Source organism: Heterocephalus glaber, unplaced genomic scaffold, assembly GCF_053883595.1.
Source record: "Heterocephalus glaber isolate CG9 unplaced genomic scaffold, H.glaber_assembly_v1.0 deba00000901, whole genome shotgun sequence".
NCBI classification, from domain to species: Eukaryota; Metazoa; Chordata; class Mammalia; order Rodentia; family Bathyergidae; genus Heterocephalus; species Heterocephalus glaber.
The window spans coordinates 12,359,190-12,384,515 of NW_028258171.1; the positions used below are offsets into that span (position 1 = coordinate 12,359,190).

At 46.4% G+C, this 25,326-nt stretch overlaps 1 protein-coding gene across 3 annotated transcripts in view; it reads left to right on the top strand.

Moving 5' to 3' along the window:
* Window positions 1–11,587: 11,587 nt before the first annotated feature.
* Window positions 11,588–25,326, top strand: part of Abhd12b (abhydrolase domain containing 12B) — a 29,443-nt gene continuing 15,704 nt past the window's right edge. The window contains exons 1-5 of one of the 3 annotated variants that reach the window (XM_004835557.4): window positions 11,588–11,745; window positions 17,173–17,300; window positions 18,133–18,235; window positions 20,784–20,903; window positions 23,259–23,289. In XM_004835557.4, coding sequence (XP_004835614.2) covers window positions 11,651–11,745; window positions 17,173–17,300; window positions 18,133–18,235; window positions 20,784–20,903; window positions 23,259–23,289 — 477 coding nt within the window. In that variant the 5' untranslated portion in view covers window positions 11,588–11,650. Of the gene's footprint in view, window positions 11,746–11,866; window positions 11,999–17,172; window positions 17,301–18,132; window positions 18,236–20,783; window positions 20,904–23,258; window positions 23,290–25,326 lie in introns of those variants that run through there. The other 2 variants (XM_004835558.4, XM_087207981.1) reach the window with 2 other exon arrangements.

Sequence of the window (25,326 nt, forward strand, 5' to 3'; positions counted from 1 at the left end):
CCGTGTGGTGCTCTGCATAGTTTTATTTTTTAAAAATTTCACTATTAAAACTTTAACTACTTTCCTTACAAAAAAGACAGGAAAGATAAGAGGCAATCCCAGCACTTTGGGAGACTGAGGCAGGAGGATGTCCATGCCAAACCCAAAGTGGGCAACTTAGTTTGCAACTTATTTAAAGACCCTGTCTGAAAATAAAAAACATAAGGAGGGCTGGAGACCAAGTTCAGGGGGAAGGTCCTCGGGTCACCCCTGTCGCAGGGCTGGGCTCCGTGGGATGTGCAGAGAGCTGAGCAAGCGGGCCCGGCCACCTCCCTCTCTCGGAAGCCGTCATCACCCTCCAGCTAGTCCAGGCCAAGAAAGACCAGGGAGGGAAGCACCTGTAGGCGGGGCCTTCGGAGGGCAGCAGCAGCTGTGCCAGGGGAAAGTCCAGAGCGGCCGGGCTCCAGGATGGGGCCTAAAAATAAAACAGCCCGACAGCCGCACAAAGGGTCTCTTGAGGGGGGGGAAGCAGGTGCAGCCAGAGGGGCCTTCCCGGCTGCCGTGGGCCGGGGGAGGGGGAGCCCAGCCCAGGCTCTCCCGCCTGCCCCGGGTCGCCCCCCCGCAGCCTTTGGAGCGCAGCGGCCTGGATTCGCTGTGGGACCTCTCTGGGAACCAACACCTCCCGTCTGGTCTTCGGAGGTGGGGATCGCTGTGCCCGGCCAGCAGGAAAGTGGTCTGCAGATAGGCAGGGCTGAAATGAACTTTAGAAGAGGGGGTGCCCCGGGGTCCCCCCCCCCCACTTTCTAAAGGGGGCCGCGGAAACCGCCTGTCTAGCAATGCTGTCCGCCACCATCCTGAGAGGATTCGCCACGGACGCGGCCCTGTGACCTCGCTCTCCGTGCCTTCCGCCTGGCCCGTCAGAAAGGTTTCTCAGCTTGAAAACGATCAGATTCCTCCGCGGATTGCAAAAGAAAATCACCCATGCAGAAATCGGAGACCTCGGGGAAGTCAGGAAACTAAGCACAATTAAGAGGAGCAGAAAACATAGGCTGCCAGAGTGAATTCTTCTAATATTTAATTTTGAAGGCTTGAAAAAGATACACATGATTTTAAACAGCTCGGGCGTCTCGATTTGCAGACGGAAACTTCCTAGCTCCTAGTTGGGCACCATTGTTTAGGCTCCCTGCCGGCTCCCTGCTGCCCCCGAGTGTCCTATCTGAGTATCACAGGTCTTAACTTCATTTTCGGGCCCCCTGCTTTAGCTAGGGTGAAACAATGATGCTGAGTTGAGCAGTGTTTTAGCTTGTTAAGGAGAGCTGTATAATCCAGGACAACTTTCAACAAGTCTTTCACTTTAGAATTCCTCATTATATTACTTTTTTGAGGCCCTCAATTCATTGTGCATTTGCTGAAGGGACAATGTAATCCTTGGGAGTAGTTTTGATTATACTTGTGGAGTAAGTCCTCATGGTATCCCCTTCCTAAGAAACCACATGACTATTCGTGGATAAGCCTTAGATTTTAGTTTACGGCACTCAATAAAAGCCCTATATTTAGGATGATTGAAAGTTTGCACAAAGAGTCTGCGATGCGAGATAGTTTCTGACACATGGCTCAAGATAATTTTCATCAAAACACAACCTCCCTGAGCAGGTATTTAGCTCAGTGGTTCTGCTGCCTCAAGCGCAAGGTCCTGAGTTTGATTCCCGGTACCAAAATAAACAAAACAAAACAAAAACCCCACAACCTCCCTGGTACCTTTGTCTTTGCTGAACAGACTGGATCACTGTCTTCATGGAAATGAGGTGCCTATTAGTGCTAGATTTTTTTTCTGTTTCTTGCTCACCACTTCTTTATATGTTGCTTCTTCATTCACAGAAACTGGGAGCCACACAGGATGCCACGATGCCCTAGCTGGAATACGGACAGCGCCTTCCACCCTGACAAGATCAAGGGGCCTGCTTTTTTTGGTTTTGTTTTGTTCAGGAGATCGGACTTAGGACCTTGTGCTTGCAAGGCAGGTATGGTGCCACTGAGCTAAATCCCCAGGCCTAAGGGGCCTGCTCTCTTATGCAGAAAGGATGCAGGAGTCTGCTCGTCAGCATTACCTGGCTGAAGCAAAGGGCTGCTTCATCCCAGAATCTTCTCATCCTGCAGTGGCTGTTCCCAGAGCCATGGGCTGCAGCCTGAGAGCTGCTCTGCAGGTCTTACTGATCCCTCACCCTTCCACCCAGAGAAGCAGAGGAGGCTTAGGCTTTGGGTCCCACCAAAGCCACCGGGAAGTCTGGTTATAGTCAGTGCCCACCTGGGCCCTGGGGAAGATGGTGAAGACCAGCTCTATCGTGCCAGGAGGAAAGGTGGGTGATGGGATATAAACGGGGAACATGTCAGCGCCCGTGGGCCATGTAGACTGCTCTGAGCAAAGCTGCCCTGTGTTACAGGCGACAGTCCAGGCTCAGCACAGCCATAGCCTTTTAACCTGAGAGCCAGGGCTCCCGAATTTCTTCCTAGGAGGAGCTGTGGGGTAATTACGAGATGAGATGGCAGGGCTGGAGGAAATGTCTTCAGATGGGTGTGCACTTGAGTACACTGCTTTTAATTGTGTTTATTTGAGGTGGGTTTGGGGGTCGTGGGTAGACCTGTCCAATGGAAGCGCCATTGAAGAGCCATAGTAAGTCCTTGGTTGTTGAAATAGGCGCATTCTCAGGATAGCAGCCTGGTGTGCAGTTTCATTAGGCCGGGAGGAAGTCTCTTCTACAAAGCTGGGCACCTTAGTTCATAGTCCTGGAAGTCTGCGGGTGGGAGCTGGTGCCCCCTAGTGTTCAGGAGTGGCAGCTCCGCTTTGAAGGGCCCTTGCTCTTAAGTGTCAGGACGGAAGCCGCCCGGAGCCCAAGCCCACTCTGAGCCCTATGCCTTCGCCTTTGCTGCTGGTTCACTGCTGGGCTGGGTCTCCTTGTCGCCATCACCCGGCGGGGACCCTGCAGCTTAGACAGTGGCTGTTTCTGCAGAGGTGGGGAGAAATTTGGCACACGTCTGTAATCCCAGCACTTGGGAGGCTGAGGCAGGAGGATTACTGGGAGTTTGAGGCCAGCCTGGGATACAACAGTGAGCTCAAGGACATCTTGAGCTACAGAGCAAGATCCTGTCTCAAAAAAACCAAACCAAAACAAGAAGTTTGACAGGTAGCCAGGGCTAATATGGCCTGCTACAGGGTCAGCGACACAGTCCTGCTGTTTTATTGTTTGGTCTTTCGCAACATTCATTGTCGGAGACATCTTGGTACGAGATAGCTGCTGGAGGAGTAGCCTTTATATGAGCATCCTGAACAGCAGGAAGAGGGAAGGAAAGTATCTTCTGAGAAATCTCCTACATCACTTCTTTTATGCCTTATGGCCACAGCTATTTGTAAGGGAAAGGTAAAGTGACCAGCCCAGTGGGGTGGCACTCTGGGAGGCTCAGGCAGAAAGATCGAAGTTTGGTCTTAGCCTAGGCAACTTAGCAAGACCTGGTCTGAAAAGTAAAAAAGGGATTGGGGGTATAGTCAGTGCAAAGGCCCTGGGTTCACCTGCTGGCACTACAAACTACCTCAAACACAATAGTTTTCTATTATCTGAATTTGTTATGTATTTGTTTGCGTAGGTTTTTTTTTGTCCATCCTCTCTAAAATGTCAGTGTTACAAGAGCAAGGAAGTAATTTACTTGTCTTTGTCAACCTTAAACAAGAAGTTTGACAGGACTCAGAACAGTACTTAGCCCATATGCTGATTATATGTTTACAGAATAAATGAAGAATAGTGCACGCTCTCCCTAACTATAGTATCCATTCTTGAGATCTCCTCTATAGTTCCTGGGGTGATGAACACTTGCTGACTGATATCACACAAGAGAAATAGCCAGATGTGGTGGTGCACACTTGTAATCCCAGCACTTGGGAGGCTGAGGCGGAAGGATCACCATGAGTTTGAGGCCAGCCTATGCTATATAGTGAGTTCAAGGCCAACCTGAGCTACATAGCAAGACCTTGCCTCAAAACACAAAAGATGTGTGTGTGCACATGCGTACATGAGAGAGAGAGAGAGAGAGAGAGAGAGAGAGGACCCTTGTTTCATCTTCGAGTGGGTAAGAGGTGGGCTAGGTGGGATCCCACCTTTCCACATAGCTTGGCTGGAGGGGGAGGGGGAGAACAGGACCTCGGACCCTGCAATAGGCCCCCACCCTACTCCTACACCACTTTTGCTTGGCTCTTCTTGCACATCGTCCTGTAGTGCAGACTTTTTCTTTTTGTACTGGGGAATGAACTCAGGACCTTTGGCTTGCAAGGCAGGGGCAGTGCCACTGAGCTAAATCTCCGGCCCTAGTGCAGACTTTCATAGATCAGAGAAGATCAGCGGGGCCTGTAGAGAATGGATGTGATGGCGAGGTTGGAGTTTTGCAGGACCAAATGGGCTGCCGTACAGATTCAAGTTTTTCAATTATAAAATATTTTACAAAATATTTATTGAGCACGTCCTTTGTGCCAGGCATCCTGCTAGGCTCAGGGATACACACTGTATGTGTGAAAAAGGATTTGTTGCACACTTGACAAGCTATCTGAAACACACAAAGGGTTCCTGATTTGTCGAGGGCCTGACTGTAGGATTGCTTGTGAACAGCCGGTTTAAGCAGGGTCCCCTCATGACATCCCTGGATTAATGAGCTGCTGTTTGCTAAGCCATTTCTGATTGCTGGGCTGGGACGGCTCCTGGGGAGTTTGTCTCCTCTTCCACACCTGCAGCAGAGAGGCAGCTCCACCCCCTCACGGTCACCCTCACACATTCCTTTGTCTTTCACTCTGCGAGGAAGGGCGGGAACCTCCTCCATATCAATTTTTAATTCCTGTCAGTGGGTGGAAGGCTGCATGGATGACTCCTGGGTGCATTTCTGTTCCAGTATTTACAAGACTTAAACTTCTTAGAAGCCACAATGCTGCTGGCTGCCCTTTGAAGGAAGGCTTACAACTCTGTCTAGGAGACTAACAAAGACTGCATCAATCCATTAATTAATAAATAACAGCCATGCAGTGTGTTTGTAGGCTGAACGTTTTTTAACTTTAAAGAAGAGCTTCTGTATCTATGACCTCATTTCACACGACATGTTATTATTTTAAAACTCCTCTCTCGGGCACCTTGTTCCTCCCAGCAAGGCCAGCTGGGTGAAGATAATGAGGACCCGCCTTGGGCTACCCCTTTGGGGGTCCAGCCCTCGAAAGTCCCTTGGGTCGGGTCATGACTTGCTTGTTTTAAAACTAAAGCCAAAGATGAAAACACACACTAATTTCCAGATGTGCTGGGCTTGCACACACTCGGGGCATGAATGGGGACTGAGGGAACAAAGTTCCTTCCTGGGAAGTCTTTGGAGATTTTCTGAACAACGAGGAATAGATTAATTCAGGCTGATGTCAGGTATTGAAGCTCGGAATTGGAAGCCCTTCTCTCTTGGGCCTGAATGGCCAGTTCCTGATTACTCTATCTGTGGCTGTGACCTTTTCCCTGTCTTCACAATTTCTTCCTGTGCCCGCTTTCAATTTTAGGATGATTTTTTTTCATATTCTCATCTAATCTTTTAACTTTCCCTGTTTTCCTGTGTCTGGGTAAAATCCCCATGGTGTTATTTCCCTACGGTTGGCCTGTGGACCATGGGAGCACCCTTACTGTGGGTTATTGAGGCATTAAACAAACCACAAAGAAAACAAAACAAAACATCAACCCCAAACTCCTATCAAACTCAAGTAGACATCGAGGAAAAAATAATCCTTGATGGTGCTACTCCTCTTGCCTCCTTATTGACCTAAAACCCACAGCAGAGTTCCACCTGGACAGCAGTCAGGTGTGTGTCAGCTTCCCTAGAGCAAAACTAGGAAGATTGCAGCAGAGTTTGCTACCTGGGTATCTGAATATCTAGATATGCTATGCTGCGACAGCAACATGTAGGTGGGGGTAAATTCTTCCATCTCAATTACTCATGAAGCAATTAGCACCTGCCTACCCTATGATGAACTATTTTAATTCTGCTATTTTGAATGGTAGTAACCCAGTTGGCAATTACCAGTTGGTTCACATCTTCCCATCCTAGCCCTGCCCCTGCTGATGCTGTAATACAGGTTACTTTCTTGCCAGGTCCTGGTGCTCTTGGAAAATGAGCCTTATATTGCTCATTTTTTGGACTAAGACTGTGCCTTGGATGCTGTAGACTCTCAGTTAATACTAACTGAGCCCAGTGCAAATGCCTACACCTGCAATCCCAGCAACTCAGGAGACTGAGGCAGGAGGACTGAAAATTTGAGGCCACCTTGGATTTAGCTAGATCCTCTCTCAAAATAAAAAAGAAAAAGCATTGGGTCGATCCCCAGTACTACAGTAAATAGACACTGAGTTTTCATTTTTTTAGGTTTTTGAAACGGGATCTTGCTATGTAGCTTAGGCTAGCTTTGAACTCACTATGTAGCCCAGGCTGATCTCAAATTCATGGTGTTCCCCCAGCTTCAGGCTCCTGAGTGCTGGGATTATAGGTGTGTGCCACCGTATACAGCGACTGAATTTAAAAAGCAGCTTATTTTTTTTATCACTTCTTCTGTGTGAGTATCAGTTTTCTCTATGTAAAAGGAGAGTAAATGGCTGCTTATACATGTATCTTCCAGTTTTAACATTCTATGAGGCTCTTTCGAAAGTCATGCTAAATTATCTTCTACTTCTGTGGCTGCTCCTAAGCAAAAGAATAATATCTCCTGATGCAATCCTTGCCTGACCTCTTCAGACCACAAAGAAATTTCCTAGTGAGCCAGTGGAGATATACATTATTTGTAATACATATTTGGGTTTTGTTTTTTTGTTTTTTTGTTTTTTGGTACTGGGGATCGAGCTTTCCAGGCAGGAGGCGGAACCACTGAGCTAAATCACTGACCCTATATTTGTTATCTAGTGACACTGTCAGGTTGTTTCTTAGATTTCCATGTGCATAGGTCCTATGGGTGCAATTGGAATAGAGGCTTCCAAAGCCAGATATTGTATAAAATGTGTTCTGTGAATATTTGTCAAATAAATATCATATCAAGGCATAATCCTGTTCTATCTAGAGAGGGTGTCAGCTTAAAAGGAAACACAAGACTCAAGATGAATACAAGTGTGTGGTTTGGGAAACTTGCAGTACAATGATGGAGTTTTTCAAGACAGAGGATCCCAAAGGTGGAACGGGTTTGGAGGAAGGATGAGCGAATTTAGCAAATGCAGCATTCAATAATTCCCTCTTGGTGATTCTCGAAGAAGATCAGTCAAGTAAAGGCTGAGACATGAAATTGTGGCCAAAGGAATATAAGGGATGATTGAAATATATGGAGATCGTTTAGTAAAAGACACATTGTCATTAATCCCACTCAAAATACTCCTGCTTGATTTGAACAGGCATATCATTCTTGCCACTTTTCGAAGCAGGTCTGGAAGTCCTCTTTAGTGTCTTTATCAGGTGTGATTACAAATATGGTGAATGCTGCTGCTGAGTGCCATCCAGAGGAGAGGTAGGCTTGTAAAAACCTCACAGTGTGTGGTTCATTCCCCATCCACCTTATTCACCGAATCTAGCCCCGTGTGACTTCTGTCTCTTCTCCAAAGTCAAAAAGACATGGACAGAGTCAAAAAGACACATCTGCAACAGTGCAACCAGCAATACTCATATATCTTACAGTGCTCACTCCACTGCTTCCCAACTGATGGAACATAGTTTTGGAAATCCTGGTATAGATAACAGAAGAAGACAAACAGAGCTAGGAAGGCACCCTGGAGAATGACATTTTCTTTTTGGTGCTGGGGATTCAACCCAGGGCCTGTGCATGCTAAGCAGCTGCTCTACTGCAGAGCTACCTGCAAGGCCCAGAACAGCTAACTGCTAAGGAGTAGGGGCCTTTGCAAAGGAGCACGCAGAGAGGAGGGAGGGAACCGTAACCCCCACTTTACGCCTGGCTCAGTCCCTTCCTCTGGGTAAGGGTGACCAAGTTCACCTCTTACCAGGGATCAGCAAGAAGGACCAGCAGCCACATCTTGGCATGTGGGGAACTCTTGGGAAGGAAGACCGAGAGCTCTCAAATACTTCCAGTTTCAACTGAAAGGAAGCCATGACTTGAGTTATCACTAGTTCTTCTCAAAGAAATCACTCTGTTAGCTAAGAATACAAACCCAGATTAACACTCCCAACAACAAGCAAGTGTACTAAAACAACCCAACATGCACTCTGGTAACTGTAGTAAATGATCTTCAATTAGATCTGATACAGGCAAAGACAGCATGAAACCACAACATAGAAAAAGAAATTTTCTAAGTGAAATTAATCACACGCAGAGGGTTAAATATTGCATAGTTCCTTTATTTGGGAAACCCAAAATATAAATAAACTAAAGAGCAAAATAAAGAGAGATGAGTGGGTTGGTTACTTCACACAGTCCATATCTTCTAGGATTACAGTGTATCTTCAAACTTCTCTTTAATGTTTCATTTCAATCTCAACAGCATCAGATTTTTAAAACATTTCTTTATGTGGGCATGAAAAGCTCAGAAAGGGTGAATAACAGAACAAAGGAAAATGGAGGCAGTAGGTTACACAGTCCTGAGACACAGTTAACTTTATCCCCTATTTCTTTTATTTTAGAATAATCTTATGTGGCAAAATTAACCTATCTCCAATTGTGAATCCAACTATTGCTTTCTGATGTACTTGAACCAGCAGCATTGTCTTAACATTTATACAATGTGACAGAGGATATGTTAATTTATGTACATATCTGTGTAGTTCTTAGATCACCTTTCTAAAAGTTGGGTTTGGTCTGAGGATATAGCTCATGCACTTGCCTGGCTCATGCAAAACCCTGGATTTGATCCCTAGCACCAATCAATCAACCAATCAATAGATAGTAGATAAAGTCAGCTTTGTTAAGGTATAATTTACGTTCAGTCAAATCACCCTTGAAAGGTTTGAGTTTGTTGAACATCTATAGTCACATAACCAAAACCATAATATAAGCTGTTTCCATCATCCTAAGATGTCCCGGTACCCCTTCCCAGCCATCCCTCCCACTCACTCCTGTCCCTAGCACTCCCTAATCTGATTTCTGTGCTTAGGGCACTTTTCAATTTCTCTGCTATGTTTTCATGTTCCTTCTAAGATAAGTCTCCACTGAGTGAGATCCTGGTTTGTATCCCACAGTGCCCAAGGTGGTACCCGGGACTTAAAAGGTATTTAGTTTGTAGGTGCTGAATTAATGAATGAGTCTTTTGTGTTTAAGGTTCTACCAAATCATTGGAGACTCTCCTCTTGGATTTCCGCCATGTGGCCTTCAGGAAGAGGCTTCTTACAGTGGGAAAAGCTTTATCCAGAGCCTCAATTATCTATTCAACCTTCTAAAAAATGGGATGGAGTGATTTTCAACTTCAGAGATTTTGCTGCTGCTCTTCTCAAACATTTCCCTGGAAATTGGATTTGGGCAAATAACTTTTGAAGGAGAATGCAATCATTGACCCAGACTCCATTTTTTTTCTTTTTTTCTCTTGCCTGTCTTCGGTGAGTTATTCTTTCCCTCAGTTTATCTTGAATTCCAGATCACAGGTCTGATAGATAAACATCCTGTGACAAATCAAAACTGCCTCCTAAGCAGCAGGGACTCTGTGTGACCAGTCCCAGGGTAACGAGCAGCCTGAGCAGGATCACCAGCCATGCCAGCCCTCCACTCTTGCTTTTAGTCCTCCCTGTATAACCCTGGACTTGTTTTTAGTACTCTGAAGACAGCATGGACATCTGTCTTACCATGCAATGCTAGGGAGAATAAACTCTTCCTGTGTTACCACCAATTTTTATATTTGGTTCTTTGGGACGAGTGGCTGATCATGCTGTGTTAAGATCCCCAAACCCACTAGTCCTCTGTCCTAGCACTTTGGTGACATTATCCTTGCTCCACTAGCAGATAGGCCTCTACTCTGTTACCCTGAGCAAACAGACAGCAATAGAATCAGGGGCCACGTCCCTCTGCCTCCAAAGGCATGGCCTGGACTCCAGGCCTGGGTCTCAACCCGAGCTTCCTTGAAGGAGTTCTAGGAGATTCCAGGCCATCTTCATGGCCAGCTCTGACCTTTCTTATCTTGTGGGGTGTAGCCCCACAGTGAACAAAATCTCCTGGTGCCTGGCCAGTTCTATGCAGTGGTTTAGACCTCAAAGAGAACTGTCCCTTCTTGAAAAGTGTGCATCTTTTCCTCCAGACTGTCCTATAGCCCTGAACAGATGGCTCCTCAGACACTTTCTGGGGGCTGGCAGTGCCCTGCTGTGCCGTTGGTCCAGGCAGGCACCAAAGCCCAAACCAGGAAACCAGGAGAGGAACCAGGAATCCCACCTTCCACCTGTAGCGAGATCGCACCGTGCTCTGAGATGAAGCTTTGATGCTGGCATCAAAGTGCACCCTCTTCGTCCTCATCCCCCATGTGTGCTGGCCGCTCCCTGGAGCAGCTCTACATGGTTCCTGCTCCTGGGAGACAGCTGTGCAAAGCAAACCTGCAGCAGATACAGGCACTTCAAGGTGTGAACTCTGTTGTAGAGCGAGGTGGTTCGTAATGTGCTGCTAAATACACAAAACACCAAAACATTTTTAATACTGCATACATGGAGTAATTGATAACCCCAGGGACAGCCTGACCATTGCTCAGCCAAGGGACGAATCTTTGCTACAATAATGACACGGAGATCTTGTAAAGCTGTGGTTGGCAAACTTGCTTTAGTCCCGCTAAGATTAAAAACAATGTATTTTGCTTCACGCAGACCTTGCTTGCTCACCTGGTTATATAATGTGTGATGGAAAATATGGCAAATGTTTAATTTAAAAAAGTTATCACAGGGCCAGGGATGTAGCTCAGTGGTACCGCCACTTGCCTCGTAAGCGCAAGGTCCTGAGTTCGATCCCTGATACCAAAAAAAAAAAAAAAAAGTTATCACAGCAAAAGACACATTGCCACTAATTCCCCTCCGAACACTTCTGCTTGCTTCAGACACACTTATCCCACTGTTCTTGCCACTTTCTGAAGCAGTTCCCCGATAGTTTTTCTCAGTGTCTTTATTGGGCAGTCCCTGCTGCCTCAGTGTCCTGAACCATTCCCACCGTGTGCTTTCCAAGCTCATTTTGACCCCGGGGAAGAGCTAGAAGAGTCACGGTGTCAGATCCGGTGAATGAGGTGGACGGGGACACACTGTAATTTCCTACGAACCTGCCTTTCACCGGATGGCACCAGGCAGCAGCCGTCACCGTGTTTTTGATCATAGCCGGTAAGACACTCGAGAGAGAGGACTTTCAGGACTGTTTCAGAAAGTGGCAAGAACGATGTGTCCGAAGTCAGGGGGGTATTTCCCGGGGATTCATGGCAACGCGCCTTTACGGCAAAACACTGCTTCTTAAAATTTAAGCGTTCACCGCGCGGAGCACTTCCATCGCGCTTAGCATGATGCCCACGGGAAGCACACCTGCACAGGTATCCGCCCAGCGCCCTTCGCTGCGGTTCCACCCCTGTGGGCGCAGGAGGAGCCGCCCCGGGGCTGCACAGCTCGGCGGGGCGGGCGGGGCGGACGGGGCCGAGGCCACCGGTCGGAGGCGGCAGCTGGGCACAGCGCGATGGACGCCCAGGAGTGCGGGGCGGCCGCGGGCTCCGGGCCCCCAGCCTACGACTCCGTGGCCGCCTGGTGGGACATGGTGCGGAGGAACCTGCAGTGAGTACCGCGCCCGGGGCTCCGGGACTGGGCGGACCAGGGAGCAGCGGGACCCAGCCCTCCTCAGGCCGGCGGCGCTGTGGCTCCCGGGCCCTGGGCCGGCAGCGCCCGAAGGTCTCAACCTCCGCTTGGGCCGGCAAACGCGCAGCTTCGAGTCCTCGCGAGCTTAGACCTTGTACCGCTGGGGCTTCTGAAATAGAGTCCAGCGGGAGGGATGACTCAGCTTCCTGCTCCAATCCGACCATTTTCTAAGGTATAGAGAGGATTAGATCTTGCTGGTAATCTTGGCGGTAATACACTGTCATCTTGAGCGGGGTCTTTCTGGGTCAGGGCCAATGCTGTCAGCAGGAAAAGGTGAGAGTCACTGTCCAGCTCCCCCGCGTGGACTCGCGGGCATGCATTTAAAGAACCCATCTCCCACGTTTATAGCAGCACAATTCATAATAGCTAAGTCTTTTAACATCTTTAAGTTTTATTAGTCCATGTCTGCAGTACGTGACGGTCACAGTCCTCGTGGGGAGTTGGTGCGTGTACACAACACATCTCAATTCTCTTTTCTTCCCTCCTCCCCTCTCTCCCACCTCCCTCCATGTCTTGGCCTCTTTTCCATTTGCTAAAGATCTGTCTCCCTGTTTCCTATTATCCATCTTTTATTTTGCTCTTTAATATATTTATACTTTGGGTTTCTCGTGTAAGAGAAACTGTGGAATAATTAAGTTTGTGTGTCTGATTTATTTCACTTAGCATTATGGTCGCAAAGTGCATCCATTTTCCTACAAATGACTCAAGTTTATCCTTCTTTGTGGCACAGTAGTACTCCATTGTGTGTAATAAATACATTTGTGTGCCCATTCTTCTGTTGATAGATATGTAGGCCTCTTCCAAGTACTGCAAACATGTAGAAATAAAAATAAAAATTATAAAAAAGAACATATCTCCAGATGCTAAAGCTGTATAGCACATTGAGATCGTAAAAAGACCTCACAAGTTGTAAAATTATTTAAATCTGGAAATATATGTATACCAGAGTTTTTTTCTTAAAAAAAAACCTTTTTCCTCCCATTAATCATTGATTTGAGTAATGTCATCTTAAATTACCTCAACTGACTAGGGACATACTCCCAGTCTTGTTTTGCAATGAAGCCAGGGATTGGTTGGAGACCCTGGTCCCAGGGGCCTCCTTTTGTTTTGTTCCTGTGGGACGGTATTGGCAGTTTTGTTTATACTTCTTTCTATTAGTTTTTGATTTGTGCTGGTTACAAAACATTCCAGTATCTTATCCAGGCGCAGGAGATTTCCCGTTGCAGTGGCCACAGCCATGATGACCAACGGAGGTCTTCCCTGTTCTGTTCCTTCCCTGGCTTTCTGCAGAGGTCAGAGGTCAGAGGTCAGAGAGCAACTCCACTCTGGTCAGGTCCTGTAGAACCCATGGACACCTTCTGGGTTGGATCTGAGCATCCATCGGATTTTCTTCTCTGTACTTTTCAAACTTCACATGCACAGGCCTTTTCCCCCAATATGGTTGTTCAGGGAAAGTTAACATCTTCCTCTCTCTCTCTCTCTCCTTTCCTCCCTTCTTCTCTCTTGTGTTCTGTACAGAGCTAATGACTGATTATTTAACATTCATTTAGCAGGAAAGATCATTTATTAGGCAGAGAATCAAAGCTGTAGTTCAAGCTTTTAGAGAACAACCCACTTTGTTACTAATGGAATGGGAGCTGGGGAACCCTCTGCTACTTGCCTTTCTAATTAATGGAAAAAAAAGTCCTGAAAGAATAAAACAGGAGTGCATTTCTAACAAAAGCTGTAATAAGGCTGAGGCACAGACCCATGTCCAGGGTCCAGAATCCTTTCAGTTCTTGGGGCCCAGTGAGTTTGGATCAACGCACACCCTTGGAGGGCTCGCTGTGTGCCAGACACTGCTCACAGTGCGGGGTCTATCGTGAGGATTTGAGAGGCTCAAGGAGACGCCCAATCACATGAGACTTTTTGTCATCATGTTTTAGTGCCTTGGTAATCTATGTATTTTACAAAAACTTCATCAGACACAGTTGCTTCGTAGGGTAGATGGACCCATGAGAGTATGTAAAGTCTCCATTTGCAAATGCTTTCCTACAGGTACAAATTCCCCATGATGAATTTGATCATTATGTATACCTAAGATGTGCCAATAAACTTAATTAATTAAAAAAAACATTCTCAGGAAAGGAGTTGGGGGAGCCAAGGGCTATTTTCTTCCTTGTTTTCCCCTGTGTCACCTCAAGTCATGACATTTCTAAATTCTTCTTAGGAGATCCCCATGAGAGGGCTGATAAACTCGTTCCTCAGCCTAGGGCCTGGGTTTGCGGGACTAAATGAAACAGGCAAAAATTTCCACTCCTGTGGAGCTCACATTGATTCATTTTCAGTTGTAATTTAAACAAAATGAATAAAAGAATGAAGCCCTCCTTCCCTTCCCCAAAGCTACCAAGAAGCATGGCTCCCTTCTCCCTTGTAAAAGAAACACTTTTCTTTAGTCCTCAGCCTTGCCTGGTGGTCAGCAGGTAATTTTGAGCTGGGTCCTGTGCTGCACTGTGGGATGTAAAAGCGTCCTTGTCTACCACGTGGGTCCTGTGCCGGGGGCCTGGCACGATGGGGAAACTATCAGGGAGCTAGGAAGGGTCAAACGAGATCCCTGTTGGAATTAGTGGTGGAAAGAGAAGGTTGCCATGGTCAGATCTGTGTAGAAAAGCTTTGACCAGGAAGACCCACTCGAGTGGGTGTGAGGGAGGAGAGAGATTTGGTCTCAAGGGTGGAGCTGGTGATCCATACATGTTGGCTGCATGAATCAGCACGTGGGTCAGATGTGCTGGATGTCCTAATATTTGGAATAGTTATCTGGCCTAATGGGATTCTGCCTGGGCTCCCCAAATGTAGATACCTCTGAGCAGAATGATTCACCTGTCAGCTCAGCCTCCAACCGAGATTCACCATCCGGTTAGGCTATGTGGCCCTGTGGGACACTCAGCCGGTACAGCTGCCACTGATCAAAGGACAGAGGAGGACACAAAGCTCCCAGGGCTGTTTGATGTGGTTGGCCGGAAGCAGGGATTGAGCTGAAATTGCATCCACTGCTCAAATAAGCTCTATTAGCCACCGGTGACTTTTGATCCCCACTTCTCTAGGGGGAGGCGAATTGACAGCCCCCTAGTTAAAAGAAGTGCCTTTGCATTATTGATTCTCCCAGAGATCTGGCCACTCTGTTCTCTTCCCGCAGTGCGTCCTGCACAAGCGCCTGGAGCTATTTGAGAGAAGGGGCCTGTATGAATTATTCCTTAAAAAAGAAACATATCCCCCTCTACTGCCTCTGCTTCCCAAGCAGACCTTCAAAAGCTAGCTTAGAGGGAGGCTACCCTGCCTACCTTCAAAAGCTAATTTAGTGGGGGATAACAGGCAGGGTAGAGTGAGAGCAAGGAATCCAGAGGAAGAAAGCAGGCGGCACCACCCAGAGGAGAGACAGCAGTGCAAGCTTGTGCTGGCTTCTGCCCGCGCTGGCTCGTCTGTGGCTCAAAGAGGCTTCTCTGGTTTGGATTTCTTATTTCTAAAATCAGAACAACAATGTGCTCTCCATCCTGCTGCCTTCATGGGGCTATTTTAAAGCATTATCAAACAATCATCTTCACTTCTTCCTTGCTGATCTTGTGTGAAGGTAATTCCCCAAGTGTGATGGATCTGAGGAGCCAGTCATCACCCTGAGCCCACACGTTTTTTCCATTTCTTACAAAACTGCTGTGAAACCATCGGAGATTCATCATCTTCTCCCTTCATGCCTCTTTCAGACACATATAAGTGCTCTTATTTTTCAGTCATCAACACTTGAGGGAGAAATATTTTCTCAGGGGTCTTTGTTTGATGACTGTTATCAGAGGGGAAAGAAGATAGAGGGCAGGAAGGGACCCCAAGAGAGGGCAAGGGCACAGAAGAAGAGGGGACCCTAAAATAAGACTCTCAAGAGCAGGATTTCCCCAGAGGCCAGCTTTGTTCTTGGGGTTTACTCTGCTTACATGGATGGCAAGGAGAACCCAGCAGGACCGGGACAGCTCACTGGGGGGGACTCTGGGCTCAGCCAAACTGGGATGTGTGTGGCTCCCTATTGGCTTGTGACCTTGGGAAGGATTCTTAACTTTTCAGAAGCCTCTTCTACAAAGCAGAGGTAAGCAGAGTTATCTCCTAAAATGCCTCTGATCTAGCAGAAAAATCAGGGCAGGAGGAAACTAAATGCTTTCCGACCCTCAACATCACAGTTTGATTACATCAAGCAGCCTTCACATCGCCCAGTTACAATAGGGAGAAGGCTTTATTTAAGAGATGATATAGGCAAAAACTAAAAGCCAGAGATGACAACTTCGACCTGCTGTGTTTCTCGCCTATCAAAGGTAGATGACGTTCTTGGCTTTCATGGGAGGTGTGGTTCAACACAGAGGTGGCACTAGTGAGCCCTAGTGGACAGATCATTCCCTGCCTGTTGGTGGCTCCTGCTGGGGTGGTTTGTGTCACAGGAAGGAGCAACATAAGCAAGAAGCACTCGGCCCCATCTCTCATTCTCGAGGAAGTTTTTTTTTTATTTTGGTACCAGGGATCAAACTCCAGACCTTGCGCTTTCGAGGCAGGCGGCAAAACCACTGAGCTACATCCCCTGCCCTCCCATCTCATTCCCTACCAGGCTCTGTCCTCCCAAAGACCCTGGTCCTCCTACTCCTCACACGCCCCCCTCTCCAGGAAATCACCTCAGACCTGGTGGGCTCTTCTTCCACTGGCTTATTTCTTCCTAAGACCCAGCCGGAAGAGACATCTAATATTCATTCACTTGGTGCCCTAGATCATAATAATAATACAGTAGCTGACACATACAGCCCTGAGCTGAGATATTTTAAAACCTGGGGACTATTGAACTCTGAGTCCTGTTTAATGATTTGTTTTGTTTTGTTTTGTTTTGTTTGGTACTGGGGGTTGAACTCAGGACCTTGCGCTTGTGCGGCAGGCACCGGAACCACTGAGCTAAATCCCTGGCAAAGACCTGTTTAATGATGATTTTGGGGTCCAGGCTTGGGCTTCTATGGGGCCACACCAAGAGGATAAGCCTGACTCTGCTGCAGCCATTGTCCCTTCCCTCCCATCTCTGCCATGCCCTGGCATTTGGGGGGCTTGGGGGGCCCTGCCATATTGCCTTCCTCACCTGGTTGCCCCTCAGTGCCCAGTCTAGAAAGTACATGCACATGTGCAGAGGGTTCTGGGCAAAAGCCAGCGTATCTGGCATGCCTAGTGTCAGTCTCTGAAATCTGACTTGCACCTTAAGAGAAAAAAACCCCAAACCCAAAACAAAACAAAAAAACAAGACACAATATGGACTGATTTTGAAAACCTTGTTTGTTTCCCAATGTTTTGCAGATCTTTTCCAAACTCCTGTTCATCACTTGGAAGAAAAATTGCAGCTATGTATGACAGCTTCACTAGTAAATCATTAAAAGAACATATTTTCCCTCCTCTGATGGAGATGCTGATTTATTTTAATTTTTGTAAGTATGTACCTTCCCTGAATTTTTCTACATATTTTATTCCCCAAATAAAGAACTTACTGCATGTGAAATTGACATAATGAAAAAGACTTGTCAGTTTTAACATAGTGGTTAGACTTGTTTGGAATCTGTGCAATAATCACTCTGGATCCTAGCATGAATCCTTCCAGACTGTTGAGAACAGGCAAAGGCACACGGCCTTGTGTCTGGGGTTTCCATTTAGGAGCTCATTCTTGAAATGAGCTGCCTTTGGATACCTGACTGGTTCCAGGACTCTCTGCTTTTCTCCTTCCTCTTCTTCCTGCGTTACCTAAAGGAAGAGGAGGAGGAGGAGGAGAAAGAGGAGGAAGAGTCTGTTTTTCAGTGTTTTTGTTTGTTTTTTAACTGAGTACTATGTTACTCAGCATAGCACCATCTTAGCCCTTAGTGAGATGCACCCAGTGAAAGTTGGTCTCGGACATTTCTCACCCTATGCCTCACAAGCAGGTTTCAGTTAGGTAGCAGAGTACTCGTTGTTTTCTTCTGAGCCCTCTTACCTTTCGAAGGAAGTGGTTTCCTCCGATTTTAGCTTGAGTCAAGGATAAAGTTTGAGTAAACTCCTTTACTGTACATGTGTTAGGGGCACTGCACTGGTGCTATTTTAAGATTTAGCTTTTGGTTTTACTGTTTGCAACCCCTCTGCAGGCTAATCCTACCTGATAAAAATCCTTTGCTAGTTTACTGGCTTGCAACTTAGAAACATGTTCACCTGCAGAGACAAATTCTTCTTCTCGATTATGATGAAGAGGCATGTAATTTGATTCTGAGGTTGACAGTGGTTTTCACTTTCCAGACAAAGCCCCGTTTCTTGTGGATTTAAAGAAACCAGAGGTGAAGGTCCCTCACACGGTGAACTTCTACGTCAAGCCCAAGCCCGGGGTGGTGCTCGGAGTCTGGTGAGTGCAGCGATTGGACACGGGGCTGCGTGAGGGCCAGGCGCCCCTGCTGTGAAGGCAGGGGACCAAGCCTGTGTCACCTTCTGTGTGGAGGTTGGCGCTCCTCGGGGGCACCTGGGAATCATCGGGTAAAATCTGATCTGCTTGATTTTGCTTTTCAGGAAGTTTGCTTTGAAGTGTGAAATCTTTTAGGTTTTTCCCTTGGCTTCTGGCCCTACTCACTTCTCCTGCCTTATCCCACACCACACTTGCCACTGTCCCTCTGCTCCAGGCACAGTGTCCCCTGATGCGCCAAGCCACAGCCCTCTGGGGTACGCTCTGTCCCCCTCCTTCCTCCTATCTCTGGTCCTTCCATTCTCTCCTTTTGTCTAACTGCTACTCCACTTTTGATTTGGCTTTAGCTAATGGTTTTCAGGAATCCCCACTCCCCATTTTCAGAGAGTGCTCTTGTGACCATCTGTGCTTGTCCCTTAGGACATTCCTTCCTATTGAAATGGCATAAATGTTGGTGTGATTATTTTCGTAATGTTCATCTTCCTTACCAGACCTTAGCTTCTATGGGTGGCAAGACTTTGGTGGTGGGTTTTCAACAATTACCATAATTCTTGGCACATAGCAGGCACTCTATAAATATGCGTCAAATGAAGTCATGAGCATTCCATCGTCTTTTTCCGTCATGCTAATCTCAGTGGTTTTTTTTTTTTTTCTGTTTGTTCCTACTACTTGATTTTGGTTGCCAAATTTCCAGGGCCCTGTTTTATATTTCTCTGCGTTTAAACCTCTGATCATTGACTGCTGAGAAGCCAATTGCATGTAGCTTCTTCCTAATCTGCAGATAACAGTTCAGTTAATGGTGTTGGAATTTAGAAATCCTGATTCTTTGCTTTTACCCCCATGGGTCCTGGGTTTGGGGGACAGCTATGCTCATTACCACCAGCTCCTCAGTGGGTGGTGGTCCCTACTTCTCAGCACAGAGGCCCTGGGGACAATGGCAGATTCTCTGTCCTTTTGTTGTTGTTGTTAAATTCTTTTATTGGTACATTTTAGGTATACAATACGTTAACATTTAACACCAGGTGCTTGTACCTGTACATGATGTATCTTGGTTCTTATTTTTTCCCCATTCCCTGTCCTCCCTCCACCCCCTCCACCCTTTCTTATTTACAAAGACTTTGTTTCCATTTCTTCCTTTTCTCGTAATTTTTCCTTTCCCTTCTTTCCTTTTCCCTTCCCCTCCCACTTCCCCTAACCCTTTGGACCTTTTTTTCCTATTTCAAATTATCAATTATTTGTTTTAATCATTTTAATCCTTATTTACACTTTTAGTTTCTCACACTAGAGAAATGATTTGGTATTTACACGTGTGTCCTATTTATTTCACTTAAGAGTATGGCCTCAATATGCATCCATTTAGCTATAAATGTCTCTAGTTTCTTGTTCTTTATGGCTGAGTAGTACACCATTTTATAAAAAAACCCACATCTTCTTTATCCAGTCTCCAGTTTCTCTGTCCTTTAATGATTGATAGGACTGAAGATTTGTCACCTCTTGGGTGGTTCTGCAAGTCCTCAGTGACATGGCCTATGGCAGCATTCACATTTTCAGGGTTCATTTATTAGTTTAACAAGATGGAGGAACTGGAGCTCAGTGATGTTTAATGTCACAAATTCACTAGATTTTTTTGAGTAGAATAACTTAGCTCCATGGGAAAGGTCTTTTCTCCTGCATGAGCTGGTTTGCCTTTAAATTGCTTTCAGCTTGTCTTTTCAGCCAAACCAGTGGCAGATGGTGTATCAGTCAGCTTTCTGTTGCTGGGACAAAATACCTGACGTATACAGCCTAAAAGAGAAAAGGTTTATTTTGGCTCATGGTTTCAGTCCCTGGTTGGCTAGCTCTGGGGCAGAAATGCGATGGCAGAAGGGTGATAGAGGAAAGCTGCTCAGCTCATGGCATCCGGGAAGCAGAGAGCAGGGCAAGAGCAGACAGAGAAGGGGGTGAGGACAGGATGCACTGTTCAGAGGCATGGCCCCAGTGACCCACCTCCTCCAGCCAGGCCCCATCTCTAATAGCACGTTCAGCCATGAACTCATCCACAGATTAATCCACTGATGAGCTTAGTGCCCCTGTGAGCTAATCACCCCCCCAAAGCCCCACCTCTGGACACGTGAGGCCTTGGAGGACATTCTTGATCCAAACCATAACAGATGGCAAGAATCTATTAACTTTTACTTGTTTCCACTTTTTTGGGGGTCATTTCAATGGCTTGGACTGAAAAACTGTAGTTTTAGAACCTTAATGGCTCCAAAATTCAGGAGCACTGACATGGTGAATAGTTCAAAGGGGTTGTCTCTGTGCATGGTACGATGCATCAGGGCAGTAGTGGTTTTTCCCATAAGATAATTTGTCGTATTAGATTTTTATTTTTGTGCATATATTACTCAAATAAACATTTAAAAATATATATGTGACCATAAGGAGGGCTGAGACTCTCACAAGGACAGAAGCCTCCTTCTGTGGCCTAGCATGAAGCCCCTGCCTTGCTCTCCAGGCATACGGTCCCCAGCTGCCGGGGAGAAGAAGCCAAGGGGAAGGGCGTGTGCTGGTATGAAGCGGCCCTTCAGGATGGAAACCCAATTATTGTGTATCTTCATGGCAGTGCACAACACAGGTCAGTGCCTCTGTTTGGATTTTAAAGAGATGAAGAGCATTTCAGCACCGTGGGACAGTGCAGGAGAGCGCAGGCCGGGCTCAGCTTTCAACTCGGTCGGCAGCTTTCACAGACTCCTGTCTCTTTGCTGCAATCGGAGGGTGTTCTAGCAGAAGCCTTCTCTTGAAAAGATTGTTCTATAGGTAGAATCACGTGGTTCCTTAACTAAGAAGGAGAAAAGAATAATTCTTCTAAAATCTGGATATTGATTTCAAAGAAGGTAGTGGTTTCTTCACTCTGTAAGAATATCCAAAATGGTGACCTGAACCTATTGTCAGAATCGAAATAGACTCACTTTTGTCAAGCTGTAACCTAGAATGAAAGCAAGCAAGCTGTGAAGTTTTGAAGGAGGAGATTTCACACATTTCTGCCTCATAACAACCATTCCCAAAGACTCTATGGAAACCACAGCCTTGCACACAGGGCACTGCAACTTAACACAAGAAATACAGGTGCAAGGGCATGCACAGGGTAGTCTGTTCAACCTCAGACTGCTGCCACCTTCCTTGTAGCCAAGGATTATTATCTCCAAATGTTTATATAATCCTTATTTTGCCTTCAACACTTCCCCTTGCCTCCACCTCTTAGAGTATGCCTGTAGCTTACTATGGCATAGGTATTACCACTCCATTGCTCTAGTAGCCCTGAATATTCTTCAAACACTCTTCAGAGAATCTCTGATTATTTAGGTTGACAGCCACAGATGACTGGAAAGAGGATAAGGATGCATTATGGGGAAAAAGAAAAACAATTTCCACACTAGTAGTCTTTGCACTTTATTTAGCATTAATTCTGTTAATCAAAAAACATGACTCCTAAGAGAAATCACCTGGAATTCTGACCACAGATACGGGGACCATCTAATGAGTTCTAGTCTGGAATATTCATGCCTCAGCCCCGCTCTCTGTAGTGTCTACCTTGCTTTGTAATGAAGACAGTCTCCTAGAAGTCTGGCTGGGCTTTGATGTGCACTCAGAGCCTCCTGGGCCTGTGTAATTACACTGGGTGATGATTATCGGCCATGACTGCTCCTCCTCAGCCTGGGGCAGGGGTGGCGTGACTCAGAAAGCCACGGATCTCTCTCCATCTCTTGGGGGACATCCTTCAAACTTGGCAACAAGCTCTGGAATCAGCCTCTTGGCTAGCTTGCCTTGGTTGTGCTTTCTCACTGTCTTTTTCTATCAGCTGATGGCTTTTTCAAATCTTACCTTTCCTCAAGGGGCTTTCTTGATGTGTTCATTTTAGAATCACATTTCCTGGGATTGTCTATGAACTCTGACAATTTTCTGAGAGTGTAAACTTGGGTCTGTTGTTCCTCAGAGTACCGTGTGGATGTACAGCCACATCTGCGCCTCTCTGTAAATCTGAAATGGTTCTCAGTTGTCTCAGATTTGCTGGCTCTGGGCTTAGTTCCAGCTTCCTTTTGTCTTCTGCCCAGAGCTCTCAGCTTGCATTCAGCAGTACTGAGCTGAAAGTACTGGGTACTGAGCACCAAAGGGGCCTTGCTAATGCATTGGGAATGGTGGTTCTGGACTTGGGATCCACGGAAGCCATGGAGGGCCATAAACCCCCTGCCTCAAATTATATATAAAATTTAAAGGGTGGGCACATTTTTTGCCGCTGGGAAATGAGTTTTAAGGTTTTACCAGACATTCAAAAGGTGCCACCACTAATGTGTAAGACACTTGACTCTAAGGCAAATTTCAAATGGCTTTTAATGAAATTAAGTGTCTTTTGAATTACTCACTTTCCTTTGTTAATGTAGGAGTGACCAATATGATCATTTTGGGAAAGAATTGTTTTGTACTTCCAGAGTGATGAATCTCTCTCCTTCACTTCAGCTGGCCCTTAATGGTAGTGAGGATGGGATACAGGGAAATTTTAACAGTGCAACTGACTATACCATCCTTTTTTCTGAAAAAGCTACTTTCTGGCACTTACTTTCCCTTTAGCTTCTAAAAGTATTCCTGGAGATAAGTTTTGCTGTATGAAGGGAAAGGAGATGGATTATCAGGAATTCACCAAATGCTCAGGCTGAGAAGCTCAAGAGACATCTGGGTATCCACATCTGGGCTGAGGCATGAATATTTCAGGGACCCATAAATACTATGCAGCCATGGCGAGCCATGGACCATCCACCAGCTACATAGGTGCTGGCTCTGCCTCCAAGGAACATCTCCCTTTCTCTTAGTTATTTATTTCTCTAACCTAAAAAAGAAAGGGGTGAGATGGGATGCTAGCAGCCTGAGAGTGATTTTTATTGAATTTGTCATTGCAGTTCCTAATTCTTGCTTTTTCCTTTAATGTCCTGTACAGGGGTGCTCCTCACAGGTGTAAACTGGCAAAGGTAGGTTTGAAGGGGCTTCAGAGCCCCTGATTCCTAAGTCTCCATTGAGTCTGGCCTGGGCTACAGTCCTGAGCTCTTCCCTGGTCCTCAGTATGGTCTCCTGCCTGATAGGGTCCTGGGGTCCTGGTCGGGGAGGGCAGTGGTGTTGGGGACCAGAGTCTCACATGTGGACTTCTCTTCCGATGTTGGCCACGAGGGATCCAAATAGGTATGGGACTTTCTGAGTCTCCAAACACTTTTATGAACATGTTCCCTTCATCTCCGGAAGTTGAAGACACTTGTAGTCTTTTTTTATTTTTTACTTTTCTGGAGGGAGTACATTAAGTGGGAAATTATCTTTCTCTTAACAGAAGCTGCATTGTTGGGGCAGGGATTTAGCTCAGTGGTTCTGAGGCCTGCCTCGAAAGTGCAAGGTCCCGAGTTACAAAGACAAAGAATGTCTGCTTTTAAAAGTCATTCAAACTGTGACTTCCACCTATACAAAGCTTTGTGGAGCAGCCTGGTGGCCACATGAGCTCTCCTCTTTGCTCCTGCATGGTCCCAGTTTGCTGGGATAGTCCCAGTATTTCTGAGTAGGAGGAAGGTGGCTGGCTGGCTCTCCACTTAGCTCTCTGGGGCTCAGAACTGGTCGGGCAGGCTGCCTGTTGATCTGGATGGCTTTTCCATCACAGATCCCAGAATTGCCTCTCCTCCCACATAGGGCCCCTGCCTGACAATGTGCCAGTGTCCCTGGGGCCCACAGTGCTGCCTCATGTCTCTAGCACCATGTGTGGATGGACGGAAGCGCCTCTCCTGTCTCCTCCCCCTCCTCATCACTGTCTGGTCAGAGCCGCTCCTTGCCTAGCAATGGTGGCTGCATGGTTTGTCTGGGGAGGAGGATTCCCCTTATTTGTCAGTGTGCCTTGCACCCCACCCTTGGCTCTTCGCTCTCTCCACTTGGGATTGGAGAGGCTGATGTCCATGGCCATGTGCCACCTTCTCCTCCCTCTCAAAGCTGAATTGCACATCCTTGATGTCTCCAGAAAGCAGACTCATAGGCCTGCTGTGAAAAGCAGCCAGCTTGTCCCTGTGGTAGCAGAGTGTAGGAAGGACGGTGGCTGGCATGGCAGGGCTGTCCCCAGGTGCATCCCGGTCATCAAGGGCTGTGTTATCATTGCCCCTTCCTTCCCTCCTGTGGTTAGGTGATTTCTTTTTAAAAATAAATCGTCTTAGGTTTTACTTCCTCCCTTCTTTTTCCCTCCTTCCCTCTTTCTTCTTTCTTCTTCCTTCCATTCTTTCAATCAGCCAATGCAGATGTTTTCATTTGTTTATATTTTCCCCTGATCTTTCTCTCATTATATAAGGTCCTTGTCACTATGACTGTATCTTTATATAATTTTATGTTGTGCACTTTTACTCAATACCATTTTATAGACATTCTTCTATGTTTTTACAAAGTCCTCAGAACTAAAGGCTATGTCATTCTATTTATTTATAAATAATTGTTTACCTAACAATTCCACTGATGTCGGAATAATTTGTTTTTTCTGAATTCATTTTAAATAGTTGCTACAGAAAACTTTAAGCATCTAGGTTTTTTTTCTTTCTTTCTTCTTCATTTGTGAATTTCCTAGTTGGCAAGTTCTTAGGATCTGTTGCTATTCTTGAGTTGGGTGGTCAAGGGGTCCTTCAACAAAAGGCTCAGACAACACATGGATATTCCCATTTTCCAGGTGCTTAGCTGCCAGGTGCGCTGGCCAACCTTGGAGGGAATAGAGTGTGGACAGATATGTAAGAGTTGCACTCAGTTTGTCATTGTTAGGTCGATGTGCATGTCCCAGCGCCCTCCTGCGGATTAGCTGCCCGCGTCAGTGTGGGAACAGCTGCAGACCCAGGGTGGCTCTCGGTTCTGTCTCCAGCAACTGGGTGACTCTGGACATGTTGCTGAAATTCTCCAATGCTGTTTTCTTGTTATTTTATTTTACTTATTTTTGTGGTACCAAGAGACAAAAAAGAGGGGGACAGCCTTTTACTGTACAGGCTCTTGAAAAACTGTGT